Genomic DNA, 19,729 nt, shown 5'->3' with positions numbered 1-19,729 from the left:
CGAAGCTCAGAGTACCAAGCACCCCAGTTCTTTCTCCCCCTCCTTTCTAGCACTGATGACGTTACCTAGTTGGGTAATAAAATGTTTGCAAGACAACCAAGCTCAGAGAGCAGCAAGGACCCCCGAGCTACAAATATTCTTCGTTGGAGCCAAAGGTCTGCCTGAGTGAATTTGAGGTATGCAGAGTGTGACTGCACTGCATCAATTTGTTTAAAATCGCGCAAGGTGCTGAGCTGAAATCACACAAGCCCAGGACATCTCACAGCCCATAGAAACACACACCAGACTCCATTTAGGCCCTTTAATCTGTCCTAGACAGTTTGCCGAGACACAAATGATAAAACATTTTGCATTTTTACAGCAAGGGGGGAAAAAAAAAAAAAAACAAGAAAAAAGCCTACAGAAATGTTTAAGGAAGTTAAATTTTGTACATGGGTAAAACGTTATAAATTCAGGGGGGGGGAATACATGGACACAGGGTCAACTCCCACATTTCTTGTTGCTTTTTAAAAAGTTCTTATGCGCGGCCAGGCAGTCGATTGGCTGTTTCTTTGTAGAGGGGGATCCCTCGGAGAAGCTCCTCGGGGACTGCGGCGTGTCTTGGAATGTCCTCGGAAGGCTCTGTCATTTCGAGGTGACCCAAATTAAAACCCCAGAGTCCTTTCGGATACAAAGGAACGCACGCCGCTTCAGTCGTCAAACTTGATCTTCTTTCCTTGTGGTTTGTGGTCACCGCCGCCTCCTCGGCCTCCCCTGAAGCCGCCACCTCCTCTGCCTGGAAGGGGGAAGGGAGGAGGAGGGTGGGTTAAATTTTGGCAAACCTTCAAGGCTACAGGTGGTCCTCGAATTAGGACAATTGGGACCCAAAATTTCTGTTGCTAGGCGAAGTGGGTGTTAAAAGTGAATTCTGACCCATTGGAATGTAGACTAGACTAGAAAGAACGGAACAGTACGAATAGAAATAGAAATGAAAGAATAGAACAGAAAGCATAGAATAGAAATAGAATAGAAATAAAATAGAACAGAAAGAACAGAACTGAACCTATTGCACACATGCCACAGCTGGCACACGGAGCCCTTTCTGTGGGCATGCTCACACTCAGCTCCACTGCCCATGCGTTCACGCCTCCCACCAGCTAGCTGATTTTTGGGATGCAGGAGGCATGCATGGGGGTCATGCGCACTGAGCCCATTTTTGGCCTCAGGAGGCGGCAGGGAGGCCTACTAGGCCAAAAATGGAGTGTGGGGCTGGGGGGGGGGGCACACGGCCTGTTGTTTTTTTTTTTAATTTGATTTATATGCCGCCCTTCTCCGGAGACTCAGGGTGGCTTACAATGTGCTCAGCAATAGCCTTCATACTTTTGTATATTTATACAAAGTCAGCTTATTGCCCCCACAAACTGGGTCCTCATTTCACCTACCTTAGAAAGGATGGAAGGCTGAGTCAACCTTGAGCCTTGGCGAGATTCGAACCCTGCAGTAATTTTTGGGGCCAGGAGGCTGCGGGGATGCCTACTAGGCCCAAAACCGGGGACAGGGCGGGCAGCGGGAGTCGGGTGCACATGCACAGAGTGGCAGGGGAGCGTGGAGTCCCCTCCGCATTGCATTTTGGGTGCCAGCATGCGACAAGAAAAAGGTTCGCCACCACTGGACTGGAGTGAATAGAAACGAAAGCATAGAACAGAAAGAACAGAAAATGGAAATAGAAAGAATATAGAATATTCTTTATTGGCCAAGTGATGGCCTGGACTGGACACACAAGGAATTTGTCTCCAGGGCAGAAGCTCTCAAGTGTAGATACAAACAACAAAGGTGATAACAATCACAAGATACCAATAGGAAAGATGAGAAGGATCACAATAACACAACCCTACTCGTGGGTAAATATCCTCAGTGCTGTGGGAATTTGGCCGCAAATGGCAGTCAGATAACCCGGGACGCTGCAATGATTGTAAACACAGGCTGGCAACCAACACCCCAATTTTGATCATGCGACCACAGGGGTGCTGGGACAGTGCGAGGGCTGGCCGCAAGTCATTTTTTTTTCAGGACCGCTGTAACTCCAAACGGTCGCTAAATGAATGGATGCCTGTCCAGGGTAGCTATCTATCCTGGGATGTATTGTTGAAAATTGTACGAGCGAAGGATACTCACCTCCGAAGCCTCGGCCTCCTCCCCGGCCCCCAAATCCACCTCTGCCGCCGCGTCCGCCTCTGCTGCCCCGGCCGAAGCCTCCGCCACCGCCTCCCCCACGGGGAGTGGCCCCCTTGGGCTTGGCAAAATCGAGGGTTACTTTGTTTCCATCGATCTCTCCGTCCTCCATGGCTTCCTTGGCTGCTTTGGCATCTTCTGTGGAGCTGAAGTCCACAAAGCCAAATCTGAGAGAGAGAGAGAGAGTGAGTGAGTGAGTGAGTGAGTCAGGGCAGGAGACACACAGACACACCCCTTGGAGAGGGAGGCAAGTTGTGGTTGTTGTACTTCAGTTGTTCTGAACCCACCGAGACAAACAAGAACAGCACTGCGACTACAGGTAGCCCTCCACTTATGACCACAATTGAGCCTAGCATTTCTATGGCTAAGTGAAACATTTGTTGAGTTTTCCCTCGTTTTATGAGCTTTCTTGCCACGGTACTTAACTGAATCACTGCAGTTGTTAAGTTAGTAACACGGTTATTAAATGAATCTGGCTTCCCCGTTGATTTTGCTTGTCGGGGGACGGTCACAAAAGGGGATCACGTGACGCTGGGAGATGGAAACCGTCATAAATATGAGTCGGTTGCCAAGTTTCTGAATTTTGATCCCTCGATCTTGGGGTTGTTGCAATGGTCGTTAAGTGTGAAAAAATGGTAACAAGTCGCTTTTTTTCAGTGCAGTTGTAACTTCGAATGGTCACTAAATGAAATGTTAAGTCGAGGCTTACCTACCTGTACAGGTAGTCATCGACTTACAAGTTTGTTTAGTGACCGTTTGATGTTACAAGGGCACCGAAAAAGTGCTTTATCGTTTCTCACACTTATGACCTTACATCTGGGCACTTGACCACTGGCTCATATTTATGACAGCTGTACTGTCCATGTCATCCCCTTTTGCGACCTTCTGACAAGGAAAGTCAATGGGGAAGCCAGATTCACTTAACAACCAGGTTTCTAACTGCAGTGATCCCCTTAACATCTGTGGCAAGAAAGGTCCTAAAATGGGTGAAAACAAATTTCTCACTTCGCAACATAAAAGGTTGGGCTCAATGGGTGCTGTAAGCCGAGGACTACCTGTAATGAGTTCTCCCCAGAAAGCATGGGGGGAGATAAAAGCACCTCACCTGCCATCACTTAAACCTCAACGTGGAAATCATCCGTGGCTCCACTGGTTGAGGAAGGGAGAAGTTTTATCAGAACTCAAGGGCCTAGCCAGACCTGAGAATTGTGGGCCAAAATCCCTAAGAATTTCCCTGGTGAACTATGGATTGGTGAGAGTTAAAGTTGTCCCGCAGCCGTGACAGTTAATTCCTCCAGAGGAGTTGGAGGGACTCGGGAGGGTCAGGGCTTGTGGGTTTACTCTTCTTCTCGTGCGAATCCATTGCCTGCCACCGAATGCAGGAAGGAGCTCATTGAGAAGGAAAAGCGACTTCTGACTCTTAAATCAGGATTAAAAGTGCCTTTCGGTTTGAGTTGCAACTAGTAGTTGGCGTCAAGTGTTCCCTGCTCGCCTCGTACGTCCCGTCGCACTTACCCTTTGGAGGAGCCGGTGTCCCTGTCAGTCACTATTCTTGCCCCGATGCAGCTATCAAACGACTCTCTCAACGTCTCTTCGGTGGTGTCCTCTGACAGCCCTTTGACAAACAGGGTTTTGCTTTGCTCTGAATGACAGGAGAAAATGCCGGGAATCAGTATTGGTAAAAGAAAGGTAAAAGGAGCCCTGTGTCATGGCCTGTTCGGAGGAGGAGGGGCTGGAACCGGGAACGTCCGATGGGGATGGCACATCTCCCCTGGCATGTCACCCCACTATAAAAAAAAGATGCTGAGACTCTTAGTAGAAAGAGTGCAGAGAAGAGCAACCAGGATGATGAGGGGACTGGAGGCTAAAACATACGATGAACGGTTGCAGGAACTGGGCCTGGCTAGTCTAGTGAAGAGAAGGACCAGGGGAGACCAGGATAGCATCTTCCAATATTTGAAGGGCTGCCCCAGAGAGGAGGAAGGGGGTCAAGCTATTTTCCAAAGCACCCGAAGGCCAGAGAAGGAATAATGGATGGATACTGACCAAGGAGAGATTCAACCTGGAAATAAGGAGGAATTTTCTGACAGGGAGAGCAATCAACCCATGGAACAGAAGCGGCCTTCAGAAGTTGTGGGAGCTTCATCACTGGAGGCTTTCCAGAAAAGACTGGACTGCCATCGGTTAGAAATGGTGTAGGGTCTCCTGCTTAAGAGGGGGGGGGAGGGTTTGGACTAGATGACCTCCAAGGTCCCTTCCAACTCTGTTAAATCTTGTTATCAATGTTCGGAAAGGCCAGGGGCTGAGGACGATGCTGTCCTGGGCCCCTCAGGTATTGGGGAATTTGGTTGACCGGATGGTTAGCTACCTGCCTTCACAGATAAAAGGGGAGGGACAGGCTGCTGACAGGCAGTGGGACTCGAACCGCCGGAGAACCGACCTTCTCCAGGGTCTTTTAAGCCAGCGTGTGTCTATGGATCAGCACTGGCCCGGAGAGAAAAGAAGGGCCCTCTTTAATGCTCCAGGTAGGTAGCCAAGCTTCACTTACGACTAAAGCCTCCTTTAATGTTTGTGTTTCTGCTCTGTCCGCCCGAGTTGCTGAATTCTAGTCTGATTGTGCGGCCTTCGATCTCTGTGTTGTTGCAGGAGTTCATGGCTTCCTTTGCGTCCTCAGCCGTGGCGAAGTCGACGAAGGCATACCTGTTCCAAGAGAAGCAGGGGGGTCACCAGAGGAACTGCGTGGAGCAGGTGTGACAGCTCCTCTCCCCTCTGTCCAGGGGGGTGGGGGTGGGGTGGGGGCTCATCTTGGCTCCTACTCACCCTTTGGGTCTTCCCTGGTTGTTCTGGGGAATCCTGATGGCCGACGCTTTCTCAAAGACCTCTTGGAGGCTTTCTTCGGTCGCATCGTAAGAGAGATTGTTCACCACCAGCGTCTTGGATTCTCCCCCTGTGCAAAAACCCACACTTCCAATTGAGAGGGGCCCGTCACGGAGTAATTGCATTTGAGAATACAGGTAAATCATCCGTTTCAGAGACAATTGCAATGGTGACTTGGTCATTCCTTAGGTGGTCACTAAGTGAAACCACCTCTCTTTTTTTAGCAGTAGCACTCAGGCTTATATACCGTAGCGTTTTACAGACTTCTCTGGGCGGTTAAACAATGTGGAAGCATTTTTTTTTTTCCATATTGCCCCAAACCAACTAGGTCCTCATTTTACCAACCTCGGAAGGATGGAAGGCAGAGTCAATCTTGAGCCGGTCAAGATCAAACTCCAGGCTGTGGGCAGTTTGGCTGCCGTTCTACAGTTTAACCACTAGGGCTCATTTTGATTTTACTTTGGCATTACAGACTACAAAGGTCTAAATGCAAGAACTGGAAAGTTATTTTATTCATCATAGCTGAAACTGTGAACGGATGCTAGATGAGGACTGACTGTAAAGTGGGAGGAGGCTTCGATAGTGGGAGAAGGCTTCTCCAGGGTGAAGCCTTGGTGGCACTGTGGTTAGAATGCAGCACTGCAGGCTACTTCTGCTGACTGCCAACTGCCAGCAGTTCAATCCTGATCGGCTCAAGGATGACTCAGCCTTCCATCCTTCCGAAGTTGGTAAAATGAGGACCCAGATTGTTGGGGGCAAGAGGCTGACTCTGTAAGCAGCTTAGAAAGGGCTGTAAAAAACACTGTGAAGCGGTATATAAGTCTAAGTGCTATTGCCTTTCCTTCTTTCCCTCCCTCCTGTGGAGGCAGTGGTTAAAATACAGGCTGACTCTGACCTCAGCCAGTTCGATCCTGACTGGCTCAAGGTTGACTCAGCCTTCCATCCTTCCAAGGTGGGTAAAACAAGGACCCAGATTGTTGGGGGCAATACGCTGACTCTGTAAACCGCTTAGAGGGCTGTAAAGCACTGTGAAGTGGTATATATGTCTTTTTTTTTTCCTGTTTGCAGGTGTTTTATTGTTCTACATAAAGACTTCAAGTGACTCTTACTGCGCAGCAGAATTAGCTGGTTGATTTGGGAAAGTTCCCATCGCATAATATTTCTATTTTGTTTTTAAAAGAAATGTGCGGCAGCTGTTATACAGGCCTCATCATTATTATTTTCAGAATTATAAAGGAATGCTTTTAATGAAATAGATAGGACTTCATTTGTCTGGAGCAGTCCTGGTGCACAGTGGCAGATGTGTCTGAAGGAATCAGAGGGCAGTTACCCCAGGTGGCACCTATATATAAGTCTTAAGTGCTACCGCTAAACCAAGAAGTTCTCCTTGTGTTAATGAAAACCAAAGTGTCCCCATGCCTGGTTATTTCTGGAGGTCTCTCTGCAGCAGAGGCAGCTTTCGTCCCCCCGAGTGGATCCACCTGGGCATCTTACCTGACGGGGCTCCCTTGCCGGGTTTCCTGCTATCCTGCTGGCTCTTTTCACCTACGTAGTCAAGGACAATGGGACGGCCTTCTATCTCCATCCCCTGCTTCTCCAAAGCTTTCTCCGCATCGGCCTCGCTTTTAAATTCGATGTAGGCGATCCTGGAATGAAAGGGAGGGAACAACATTACGGCTTCCATCCAAGATTTGTTTGGGAAGCCAGGTTAACAAGCTCCTTAACTGCTTACGACGACAACTGGGCCCAAAATGTCTGTTGCTTAGTGAGACATTTGTTAAGGGAGTTTTGTCCCATTTTACAACCTTCCTTGCCAGTTGTTAAGTGAATCACCGCAGCTGGTAAGTTAGTGACACGGTTGTTCAATGAGTCTGGCTTCCCCACTGATTTTGCTTGTTGGAAGTCTGAACTTTAATCACATGACCATGGGAATGCTGCGGCAACGGTCATAAGTATGAAAAAAGTCCCTTTTTTCCAGTGTCATTGTAAAACTGGTCTCTAAATGAACTGTTATAAGTCAAGGACTACTTGTATTCCTAGCTAGCTCCCCAGAGAAGTCATAAATCATGCCATTTCTTCAGGCCTGGCTTTTATTAAGCTAATTCAACCCATACGAGTAATTTTTAGGGGTAGTTTCCCTGACCTTTTTTGGTTCATTTTGGCCTATATTAATATATAGAATACATATTCTATTCTTATGAATCAATGTATTTTAAAATGTAACCTATAACCAATGTATAATTTCTTGAATTCTCCAAATCTTAAAACATTGACTACATATTTCTATCATATATGTCCCATATTATGATGTGCTTATTCCATATAATTTTATTAATGTTATACTTGTGCTCTATGCCATACGCTAAATAAATAATTTCGGTACAAAGTCATGACTAGCTAGCTTGTTTTTGCACGGTTAATCTTTAGCAGAATGGGCATAGGAACTCCAAAATAAATTACATCTACATGGAGATTTTAAAAACAAAGATTTTTCTCAGTTACATGGATGTGATTACAATGACAGAATTCCTTTAAACTATTTAAAAAAGAAAGCGGCACAAATCTTATTACAAAGAAATAAAAATATACTGGTGTTCTTAAGAGCAACATACCCTTTACTATTCCCATCCTTGGAGACCAGCCTGACCTCAACAGCCTCCTCAAATGCGGCATGCAGTTCATCCTGGGTGATGCTGTAAGCAAGGTTCTTCACGAAAATGGTCCTTGCTTCTCTCTCTAGGAGAAAAAACCCCCCACATATTACAATATTAGGCCATTTCATTTGCACACTTGCTGGCCAACCAGTCAATCAAAACCGCAACTTATTAAAAGAAAATCCTGGCCACAAAAATAAATAAAATGTCACAACCACACAGAACTTCACCTGGACACCCATGGATAATCCTGCTGTCTGCCCGAGTTCTTCAAGGCTTAGTAGCTATCAGAATAGGCATCACTGGGCTGGAAAGGTAAATTTTCCAGCCCGGTGAATACATTTTCCTCTGTTCTTTTGAGAGTTGAACTTCAGCTCTAATCTGGCACACAAGGGAAGGACCGCTTTCATACAAAGCTTTGGCGTAATATTTAATAGTCAATTAGCCTTACATGTGTGTCTCTGTTGTATGTGCACCTTTGAGTTGGTGTTTGCCTCTTAGCAACTGCCTGGACAGCCCCTGCAGTTACCTTGACAAAGTTTTTCAGAAGTGGTTGCCCTTGCCTCCTCCTTCCTAGAATGAAGGTCATCCAGCCCAAGGTAGGACTAGAGCTCGCCTTCTCCCCGTTTCTTGCCTGATACCTTAATTACTATAGCCTTAATTGCTGCATCGGGGACATGGTATATATAAAAGTGCTGCCAAACAAAATATGTGAAGTGTAATGTTACTCACCTTTTTTATTCTCCCAAAGGCTCTCTTTACTCTTTGCCTTTTCTAGTTTCGTTTCCAGGCCCATCAGTTTTTTCCCATTTAATTTGAGTGCTTTATCCAGTTCAGCTTCAGAGGAGAAATCTACATAGCCAAACTTCCTGCATGACAAAGGAAAAAAAAATTCAGTCTATTTTTTTTTAAAGCATTAAGCACACACGATTGTTTTCCCAAGTCCAACTGCCATCCAATTTCAAGCAAATTAAAGTAGCTGGACCTTTAATGAGAGGGCTCCCTCCCCCATTCTTCTCATTTGTAATGTTCTATTACTTGAAATGCTAAAGGGACAGACACACACACACAAAATAACCAGGCCACAATATGCACTTTCAGTGCACAAGAGTATACACATACATACTGAACCTTAGCAGACCTTATGCTTCTAAATGCACTCCACAATCTCCACAAAAGGGGCACACAAGAGACTGTGTAGAATACAAGCATGAACACCCCCAAACTAAAGCAAGCCAGTCCAACTGGAATTGCTTTTGCCTTCTGAAATGCAGCAAGAGTATTCCTGATGAGCCATACAAAGAGGCAAGTGATCAGCCCAGAAATTTTGTGAAAAAGTGCTTGATGCTTGTCAAGCCAAAATATGCACTCATGTATTCATAATGCTATTATGAGCCGCGGTGGCGCAGTGGTGAGTGCGCAGTACTGCAGGCTATTTCTGCTGACTGCTTGCAATTTGGCAGTTCGAATCTGACCAGGCTCAACCTCCCATCCTTCTGGGGTGGATAAAATGAGGACCCAGATTGTTGGGGGCAAGAGGCTGACTCTGTAAACCGCTTAAAGGGCTGGAAAGCATTATGAAGCGGTATTTATTTATTTATTTATTTTATTTATTATATTTCTATACCGCCTTTCTCCCGTAGGACTCAAGGCGGTGTACAGTCAAGAAAAATATAGACACACAAACATCATAAAATTGCTAATTAAAATTGTTACTTAGTTTGGTCAATTAAATAAAACCCAGAATTAGATAACATTTAAAAAATCATTTGCATGTTTGTATGTTTAGCGTATGTTTGTATGTTTAGGTATGTAAGTCTAAGTGCTATTGCTACCCATGTTTCCCCGAAAATAAGACCCTGTCTTATATTTTTTGAACTCTGAAATAAGCGCTTTTTTTTTTTTTAAATTTGATTTATATGCCGCCCTTCTCCGGAGACTCAGGGCGGCTTACAATGCGCTAAGCAATAGCCTTCATACTTTTGTATATTTATACAAAGTCAGCTTATTGCCCCCACAAACTGGGTCCTCAATTTACCTACCTTAGAAAGGATGGAAGGCTGAGTCAACCTTGAGCCTTGGAGAGATTCGAACCAGCAGAAATTGCAGGCAGCTGTGTTAATAACAGGGTGCACTAAACCCCTGTACTATCAAGGCTCTTGGCCAATTGAAGATTATTTTAGCAGCTTTGCAATAACATACAGTGGCATTTGTTGTCTCTTGTACGCAACTGGTGGTGGTTAGGGATAGTCCTAAGGGATGGCTCTCTCTCATTGGCCCGCTCATTTGTTCAACGCCTGCTGTTTTACTCAAAGCCGTATTGTACTGTTCACTCATATTCAGTTTGCGATCGACTACAACTCCAAGTCCATTTTCACCCCTAATCCTGTCCCAACACATTTCTCAGTTCTATTAGTTCACTCTGCCTAGTTTTGTACTCTTTGTGAAGCTCCCAATAAGTTTGTGGCATTTACAAATGTATAAGCAATTTTTCATTCAGCAAAACTGAATTTCTACAAAACACCCAAGGTACGTTCCCCGTACCTCTAGGATTCATGAGGTTGGGAAAGGTAGTTTTAAAGTTAAATCCTTACATTTTTTTTTAAGAAAGAAAAATCTCCACCAGTTTCCTCCCTCCTCCCCCCCCCGCCTCATATTTCCAACTCGGCAAAGTTCTTACTTTGAATTGCCAATTCTGACTTCTTGAACTTGAAGATCCTTTTTGGCAAAGAAATCTCTGATGGCAGCCTTGAGTTCTTCAAAGTTCTTGCTTGCATTGAGATTACTCATGAAGAGAGAGAAGGCAGCAGCCTCTGCAAAGGTAAAGGGGAGATTGAGACATCTGGCAAATCCTCCCCAGGATTAGCAGGAAGTGCTGATGGAAAGTTGCACAGAAATTTAAAAAAAAAAAAAAAAAAAACCTCAGTCCTTTTGCTACTTTGGCCTATTTTATACATTCAACTGCAACTTTTGGGAAAAGCAGGATAGCAATGCAGAACTACAGGTAGTTCTGTAACCGAGACCAGAATTTGTGTCACTAAGTGAGAAATTTGTTATGTGTTTTGACCCATTTTATGACTTTTATCGTATTTATTAAGTGAATTCACTGCAGTTAAAGTTAGTAACAGTGTTAAGTGAATCTGCTTCCCCCACCGATTTTGCTTGTCAAAGGGTCACAAAAGGGGATCACGGGACACTGCAACCGTCATAAATGTGAGTCAGTTGCCAAGCGTTCTGAGTGTAAATCACGTAACCATGGGGATGCTGCTATGGTCATAAATGTGAAAAATGGCCGTAAGTGTGGTTGTAACTTTGAACGGTCACCAAATGAACTGTTGCAATTTGAGAACTACCTGTATTATCTTCTAAGGCAGAGTTCCCCAACTTTTCTGTGTCGGTGGCCCGGAGCAGGGGAGGGAGGGGCAAGCCTGCGTGTGACCCCGTTGCTTGCACGAGTGCCCACAATGCTTGCACAAGTGGGGCCCCGAGCCCCTGCAATATTTGTGAGTGGGGATCTGCGGGCACGCAACAGCCAGCCACTCATGTGGCCCGGTTGAGAATAGGCTGTGGACTTGTAGTGGGCCACAGCTGACAGATTAGGGACCCCTGCTCTAAGGGACAATAATTTATATACTGGGGGCAGACTAAGAAGATCTTAAGGATTGGGCTAGGCTCCGCCCACCTACCTTTACAGGAGCCCTGATGGCGCAGTGATCATAGTGCAGTATTGCAGGTTGACTCTGCCCACTGCCAGGAGTTCGATCCTGATGGGGCTCAAGGTTGACTCAGCCTCCCATCCTTCCAGGGTGGGTAAAATGAGGACCCAGATTGTTGGGGACAATAAGTAAATAATGCTTTTCCACTATAAACTCCCCAGAGAGTGCTGTAAAGGGCTACAGGGCGGTATATAAGCCTAAAATGCTATTGCTATTCCTGAACTTAGACTATCTTAGACTATAATATAATAGAATACAATACAATAGAATAGAATATAATACAATAGAATAGAATAATAGAATTCTTTTATTGGCCAAATGTGATTGGACACACAAGGAATTTTTCTTTGGTGCATCTTATCACCTATTTGAAATTTTCAGGGTTGTCAAGAATCGGGTGACTAAAATATTTGAAGCCAAGTTAAGGGACATGGAGAGAGAAGTAATTATTAGTAATCCTGTTGGGAGGTCTTGCCTTCACCTTCCGTCTTCTTCTTCTTGGCATCTGGGGCACCTTTTTGCTTGGCTAATTCCTTCTTTCGTTTTCCAGGCAGAGCATCTGGGGAGTAAAAGGGCAAACAGATGGTTTTTTTTTTTGTTTTTTTAAAAAAAATTCACATATAGAGGAAAAAAGCCGCAAGACAAGAGTGCTGGATCAGGACTTGACTATCTTGAGGATTTGCTCATATGTGATTTTGGATCACATCAGTTCAGCGAGAAATCATCATTTCCAGCTTTGGGACCCACCTTGGACCTAATGCAAAAGCAGCGGGACAGGTTAACTCACCTTCGTCGTCATCGTCGTCATCCTCCTCTTCATCCCCTTCCTCCTCCTCCTCCTCCTCCTCTTCCTCAGAGTCTTCATCGTCTTCCTCAGAATCCTCCTTTGCTGGGACTGCCTTGGCAGGGGGCACTTTTGCCAGCACAGCTTTCTTCCCCTTGGCTGGAGTGGTTTCCATGGGCTCGTCTTCTGACTCTAAAGACGTAACAAAAGGGCCACCCTGAGTAACTCCCGCGATTCGCAGGTGCTGGGCCAAGACAAACTGTCAAAAACTACCTTCTCTTCATCCCTCTGGCATCTTCGGCCTAACCCATTCCCTCCCCTCCTGAAAATGCTCTACCAATCCCAATCAATGTAAAGAGATAAGTCCCCAAGGTGTTTTTTTTCAAGAGGCAACTGGACTTTCTGGTTTTTCATTGAAGACGTTTTGCTTCTCATCCAAGAAGCTTCTTCAGCTCTGACTGGATGGTGGGGAATGGAAGGATTTATACTCCTATAAGTATAAAGGAGCATGAAGGAGTACAAATCCTTCCATTCCCCACCATCCAGTCAGAGCTGAAGAAGTTCAACCACAACTTCTGTTGCTAAGTTTTGCCCCATTGTACGACCTTTCTTGCCACAGCTATTAAGCAAAAATGGCAGTGATTAAGGTAGCAACGTGGTTGTTAAGTGAATCTGGATTCACCATGGCTTGTCAGGTCATAAAAGGGGATTGCCTGACTCTGGACACCACGACTGTCATAAATAAGAGTTCATTGCCAAGGTGACTGTGGGGATGCTGCAACGGTCGTTATGTGTGAAAAATGGCCATAAGTCACTTTTTTCAGTGCCATTGTAACTTCGAACGGTCACTAAATGAATTGAGGATTACCTGTAGGGTCATCTGCTGCCATTCTAAAATCCCCCTCAACTCAAGACAATTTAAAAAACGCTGTTGGAGTGCTACTACTTTCCTGTAATTTGACTTAGGAGCGGGATCAACACATCAGATCTTATGCGAGACATCACCAGATCAGTATTAAGTCCCAAAACTCATCATTGTGCTGATGTTTTCCTACCATCCCTTCTCACAATAACCCCACCCTCTTTCTCTCTGCTAATTTCTTAACATTTAACTGCTCTCCCCCTTGTTAAACCCAATCTAGTTGAGTACAACTAAAGTTTGTTGCAAGGAGCGGCGACATCTTCACCCTTGCAGAATCCGCTGTGCTTTTGCTAGCTAGCTAGCACTTCTTTGTGACTTTTAGCCTCAGGAAGCTGCGCTTCTCTCCAGGAGACGTACCTTCCTCTTCGCTATCCTCCTCTTCATCTTCCTCCTCGTCCAGTTGCTTCAGATTGGCAGGAGCTACAGTAGGCTTCTTCTGAGGTGCTTGGGCACCCCGTTTCTTTACTGGCACAGCAGGTTCCTCCTCAGATTCATCTGTAGCAGTTTACTTAGATTAGTTCTTAATCAACTGATAAGCTTACATTTAACAAACTGACTCTCCTTTTGAAAAAAAAAAAAACGAAAAGAAAAAAAAATAACAGGGGCTCCCTAATGAGATTACTTGTATGGCGGGGAAGATCCTTTCCAGAAGATGTAGCTTGGGAGTGCCAAATGTAAGGAATATTGATACAGGTAGTCCTCGACTTACAACAGTTCGTTTAGTGACCGTTCAAAGTTACAACGGCACTGGAAAAAAGGGACTTTGTTCATACCTATGACCGTTGCAGTATTCCCATGGTCATGTGATTTACATTCAACTGCTTCATATTTACGACAGTTGCCATATCCCTGGGGTTACGTGATCCCCTTTTGCGACCCTCTGACAAGTAAAGCCAATGGGAAAGTCAGATTCATTTATCAATCTTGGCAAGAAAGTTCAAAAAAAAAAAAAAAAAAGGGGGCAAAACTCACTTAACGAATGTTTCACTTAGCAGCAGAAATTCTGGACTTGTGGTTGTAAGTAGAGGACTACTGTATTATCATTTACTTATTTGTATCTACGTATATACCACTCAACTCCAGAGGATTCTGCATACAGCAGAATACAAACATTTACAAGACCCTTCTGTTTACCAAATCCAATTTACCTTCCTCACTATCATCTTCCTCATCGTCCTCCTCCTCCTCGTCTTCATCATCATCATCCTCTTCCTCCTCACTTTCTTCCTTCTTTGCATTCTTTCCATTTTTTGCTCCTTTGGCAGGGACAGGTGTCTTTTTTGCAGGAGGAGCAGCCGCTTTCTTGGCCGGAGTAGCTACAGCCTTCTTCGCAGGAGTGGCAGCCTTTTTGTTGGGGGTAGCTGCTTTTGCTGGGGTGGCGGCCTTCTTAGGAGCAAGCATCTGCAGGGAAAAAGCATTACTGTAGATAGCAGCCCCCCAAATAAGGGAAATAGGGATTAAAATCCACTAAGGAAAACAGTTTCAGTTCATTGTTTTTAAGTTAAGAAGTGTAGCCCAGCAGGAAAAAGCTACTGTGCAGCCATCATTCCATTTGGGGAACAGTCATTACCAATATATAAACTGAATATTTTCATTTACAGGCAGTCCTTGACTGATAACACCCCGTGTGAAGTTACAATGATCCCTATCACCATAAAGGGTTGTACTGACAAACCCGCCCCCCCCCCCCACCATGTGACAAAACTGGGCAGGTAGTTTTCATTATCCATTGTGGCCACATGATGCTTTACATTGGGGTTTTTGGTTTTTTTTTTTTTTTGCCGGTTATGGCACTTTTGCAGATTTCCAGCAAACGAATGGGCTGGCCTAAGGACCACCATTTCAAAAAGGCCAGAAAATTATTTCAGGCTATTGGGATGCCTAGACTTCCAATCCCACTTACGGTAGTTGAGAACTACCTATGGGCTTTTATTACATTCAACATGTTCAAGCCACATTGGGGGAGGGGGGGGCACAGTGAAACAGGAATAGCCTTCCAATTCCAGTTGTGTTTCTAATATAACGTGAAATGATTTAAGGCAAAGATCGTTTGGAAGCTCAAAGTTGTGTTCAGAGCACTCTTATCTTATTATTCTTTGTCATAACAATCCCTCTTGTGCAGAAGATTGAACTGAGAGACACAGCAAGTCTCCCAATTGACTTTCCACGACTGAGGCTGGATCAGAACTCAGATCCTAGTATAGCACCTTCACCACAATGGTTCTCACCTCTTCCTCACTGCTCTCCTCTTCTTCTGATGAATCTTCTTCTTCACTGTCATCAATATCCTTTGGGGGAAGGGTAGTCATTTTCTTTTGTTTAGGCTGATTTTTAACATTCTGTGAAACAGAAAATATGTGTGGTCTTAATTTCTCTCACCATCTAAAATAGACGGGTCCAGCCGTCTACATGAAACCCTGGACAGCTGCAACCATACAAAATTATAAATTTTTAACATTTTCATGATTTATATAAATCAAGTATGTATTTTATAGGTAGCACAGGACAATTCTTGACTCAATGTGACCCAAGCAAGCCAAAAGGGTGGATACCCATGATCTAAAATATCCAAAGCTAGCCAGATGTTACAGTCCTTACTGAGTAATTGGAGCTGCAAACTCAATCACTAAGCAATGTTAAGCGAAACATAGCTGAGCCCACTTACTCTGTCAATTCCAGCAGCAGTCATTAAGTGAATCACCCATGGCTGTTAAGTGTAACATGCAACCACGATTTGTAACTTCCAGCCAGTATCACTGATTTTCACGAATGAAGGCAAATGTGTGTGTCCCAGGATAAGACTACCTGTATATGTATTGCACTATCATATAATTATTTGGAAGTATTTGGAATTGCAAATGGGTTTTGTTGATAAATGGAGTCTTCCATCAACATTTCATTCTGCAATGATTAAGTAGTTTTATTTGTCATACTATCTTGAAGGATATTTTATGATTTGAATTTGCTGGGCCGCCTCATCCTTAAAATCTAAAGCACTGAAATTTTCTTTTTCAATCACACGAAGTGCTATTAGTGACAAATGGCTAGGTATCTATTTTGCAGAACTTGTATCGGCCCACTAAAACAGAAAGATTAGAAATCTGTTTCCCCGAAAATAAGACACTTATATTTTTTTGAAACCTGAAATAAGCGCTTGGCCTTATTGCCATGCGCTCAAAAGCCCAATTGGGCTTATTATCAGGGGAGGTCTTATTTTGGGGGGAAACAGAGCAGATTGTGAATTTTAGTTGTGAACAAAAATGATGCACTGCAGATGTGTGAAAGTTTAATCTCAAAACTGTTCCAAAATGAAACTCCATTGAGTTATTCCTTTTCAAAGTATAAATCCCAAAATGCTCAATACTCAATTTCATAATAGAAATGGGATTTTTGTAGGATCCTCCACCTGATGTCCTGCCTTCTTACTACAGTTCATTTCTATCTAAATAAATCAGCTTCTTTGTCTCTTTTTGCTGTCCAAGAGTCCCTGATTTGGATGGTATCAGGGTGCTGTACAGGGATGCCAATTTTGAAAAGCATGAATGTCAATATATAAAAAAAAAAATCTTGATCAAATGAGTTGAACTCTGCTAAAGACAGAGGAGTAATCTTCCATATTTATGTGATAAGGAATAACCCCCTTGGGGAGTAATCTTGTGGGTGGCTCCAACACTGGAGGTTTTTAAGAGATTGGACAACATTTGTCTGAAATGGTACAGGATTTCCATGCTTGAGCAGGGAGTTGGACTAGAAGACCTAGAAAAGGAACAAAGATAATTAGGGGACTGAAGGCCAACGGTTGCAGGAATTGGGTTTGGCTACTCTAATGAAGAGAAGGACTTGGGGGTGACATGATAGCAGTCTTTCAATATTTCAGGGGCTGCCACAAAGAAGAGGGAGTCAAACTATTCTCCAAATAGGCGGAACAAGAAGCAGCTTAGAAATAAGGAGAAATTTCCTGACAGAACAATTAATCAGTGCAATGACTTCAAAAATCGTGGGTGCTCCATCACTGGAGGTTTTTAAGGAGAGACTGGACGATCATTTATCGCAGTGGTTCTCAACCTGTGGGTCGGGACCCCTTTGGGGGTCGAACGACCCTTTCACAGGGGTCGCCTAAGACCATCAGAAAACACATATTTTCAATGGTCTTAGGAATAATGTTATAGTTGGGAGTCACCACAACATGAGGAACTGTATTAAAGGGTCGCGGCATTAGGAAGATTGAGACCCACTGATTTATCGGAAAATGGTATATAGGATCACCTGCTTGAACAGGGGGTTGGACTAGAAGACCTCCAAGGCCCCTTCCAGCTCTGTTATTCCACCACCCTGACATGTGGCAGAGCACATGGCTTTACACGCCTCGAAAGCTCTGCACAAACCTCAGAAATGGTTTTAAAGGATGAACAGAGTTGGAAGGGACCTTGTAGGTCATCTAGTCCAACCCCGTCTCTCCCAAGCAGGGGAGCCTACACCATTTTTTCGGGATCAGGGCTATTTTTTTGGGAGGGGGGTAGGTGGAAATGCTTCGACCGCAGAATTCGAGGCAAGGCCACGATCCAGGCTCCCTCGAGGGCATCGATACTAGCCCCCTTGGGTTAATTTAAGGTTAGGGTAAGCCTAGGCCAGGGGTGGGCAATGGTGGCCCTTTTACAACCTGTGGACTTCAACTCCCAGAATTCCTGAGACAGCCAAGCTGTCTCAGGAATTCTGGGAGTTGAAGTCCACAGGTTGTAAAAAGGGCCACCATTGCCCACCCCTGGCCTAACCACCCACGTTTATGGGTGGATACAGGAATCTCCGTCTTCTCGGCCTCGTGGGCAGCCATCCGACTCCCCGCCCGGGGCTACTTTAAAAAAAAAAAAAAAAAAAAAGGGGGGGGGTCCCCGAAAATCAGGTCGGGTGGCGATCCGTAGCCGGGCACCACGTGGAACCTTTCCACCCTCCCCTCCCCTCCCCCCCACGCTCCCTCCACGAGGACGCGCGGCTTTTTTTTCTTTCCCCCTCCCCTTCTTTCACGTGCTCTGGGAAGGAGTCGGTGTCACGTGGTCGAGGCGTGGGGGGGGGGCGGCCGGCGCGCGAGCGGAAAACCCGCGCGCGCCCGGGAACGGGAGATTTTTTTTTTTTGTGGTGGTGGTTGTTCTGCGCACGCGCGCAGAAAAGAACTAAGCGACGTCGGGCGGCGCGAGGCAAGCTGGGCGCCTAGAAACCGTTCTCGGCAGGCAGGCAGGCAGGCGCGCGCTCTCTCTCTCTCTCTCTCTCAATGCCGGTCCCGATGCGCGAGCGAGGGGGGGTGCCTAGAAACCGCCGAACGTTCCGAGCGCGCCCGAGAAAGCGCGAAGAAAGAAAAAAAAAAAGGGGGGGGCGGGCTTAAACCGTTTCTAATTATCCCTCGTCACCGCTTGCTTTTTTTTTTTTTTCTTCACGGATTGCGCGCGGGAGGCCTAGAAACCGCCACGCGCTGGGAGGCCGCCGGAGTTGCCCGCCCTCGTCAACCTGCCTTCCTCCCTCCCTCCCTCCCGCCCCCTCAATAGCCTGGCTGTTTTAAGGCCGCCGCCCGCCGCCATCATCCTCTCAGGCTAGGCCGCGCCGCCGCCTCACCTTAGCGAGCTTCACCATAATGGCGGCGGAGTTGTCCGGATGTTCAGCTGCAGCGAGGAAAAAAAAAACCACCTCACGCTCTCAGCGCCTGGCTCGAGTCTCCGCCTGAGCCGAAAAGAGGGAGGCTGAGGGAGCTCTTCACTCTTTGCCCCGCCCCGCTGGGTTGCTCTGGCCAATCGGGATCCCGCGCAAGCCCTACGCCCCGCCCGCTGGGCAGGATGGACGGCCCGCCGTTCGAGCTCTCGCGGACAGCGCACGGAGAGCCAATGGCCGCCGTCCCCGCCTCATCCTATCAGAAGCCGCGCCTCTTTCGGAGGCGGGCGGAGGGAACGTTAGCCAATGGGGAGGCCGGGCTGGCGAGGCGAGGCTCTCTGATTGGCGCGCTCTCCTGGGCGGAAGCGGCGGGGTGGAGGAAGTGAGGCTGCACGTGGCGCTGGGTTCTCTGCCGTCCCATGCGCTGATCATCATCGCCAAAACGTGGTTGGGTAGATTTGGGGGGGATCGTGTGAACGCAGCCGGTGTCCAAAGCGAGTTCGGATGGCGGATCCTCCAGTTCTTGGTGTGAATTTCTCGATTCAGGGTCTTTTATGTCCCGAAATAATCAGACAATTAAATTTCTTCTGTTGCTGATGGATCTGGCTCTGATTTCCCTTGTGAATAACAGAATAATTGGAAGGGACCTTGGAGGTCATCTAGTCCAACCCCCCCCCCCCGCTAAAGCTTGGGCTCAACTGTGGTTGTACGTCAAAGACTACCTGTACTAAGAACACCAGAATATCAAGAGTTGGAAGGGACCTTGGAGGTCATCTAGTCCAACCCCCTGCCCTTAAGAACTGTCTCGCTTAACAACATAAATTTTGGGGCTCAATTGTGGTTGTAGGTCAAGGACTCCCTGTACTTTTTTTACAAAGCAAATCCAGGATGGATGGACCCCTGTCCCCCTTGCATGCAACAGAACAAT

At 45.9% G+C, this 19,729-nt stretch overlaps 1 protein-coding gene and 1 non-coding gene across 4 annotated transcripts; both read right to left on the bottom strand.

Annotated features, from left to right (window-relative positions):
* Window positions 1–286: 286 nt before the first annotated feature.
* NCL (nucleolin) lies at window positions 287–18,894 on the bottom strand. 3 transcript variants are annotated; one of them, XM_070946526.1, is made up of 15 exons: window positions 18,769–18,894; window positions 15,393–15,503; window positions 14,313–14,565; window positions 13,522–13,659; window positions 12,246–12,434; window positions 11,934–12,017; window positions 10,423–10,555; window positions 8,475–8,611; window positions 7,701–7,824; window positions 6,583–6,734; window positions 5,032–5,158; window positions 4,760–4,911; window positions 3,727–3,853; window positions 2,155–2,378; window positions 287–775 (listed from the first exon to the last, which is right to left on the bottom strand). In XM_070946526.1, the coding sequence occupies exons 1-15, from the start codon at window positions 18,784–18,786 to the stop codon at window positions 690–692; spliced, it is 2,055 nt and encodes a 684-aa protein (XP_070802627.1). In that variant the 5' UTR covers window positions 18,787–18,894; the 3' UTR covers window positions 287–689. The 3 variants fall into 3 exon arrangements, with proteins under 3 accessions (XP_070802627.1, XP_070802628.1, XP_070802629.1); XM_070946527.1 differs by having other exon boundaries at window positions 11,940–12,017; XM_070946528.1 differs by lacking the exon at window positions 13,522–13,659.
* On the bottom strand, window positions 12,109–12,191 carry LOC139318899 (small nucleolar RNA SNORD20). Its single transcript, XR_011600550.1, has one exon. It is a non-coding gene; the product is annotated as a small nucleolar RNA SNORD20 (small nucleolar RNA).
* Window positions 18,895–19,729: the final 835 nt, after the last annotated feature.

The sequence above is a fragment of the Pituophis catenifer genome, unplaced genomic scaffold (assembly GCF_029215685.1).
Source record: "Pituophis catenifer annectens isolate HBS135680 unplaced genomic scaffold, rPitCat1.0.hap2 SCAF_6, whole genome shotgun sequence".
Classification (NCBI taxonomy): Eukaryota; Metazoa; Chordata; class Lepidosauria; order Squamata; family Colubridae; genus Pituophis; species Pituophis catenifer.
The sequence above is the reverse complement of the archived record's forward strand: the minus strand, read 5'-3'. Positions and strand labels throughout refer to the sequence as shown.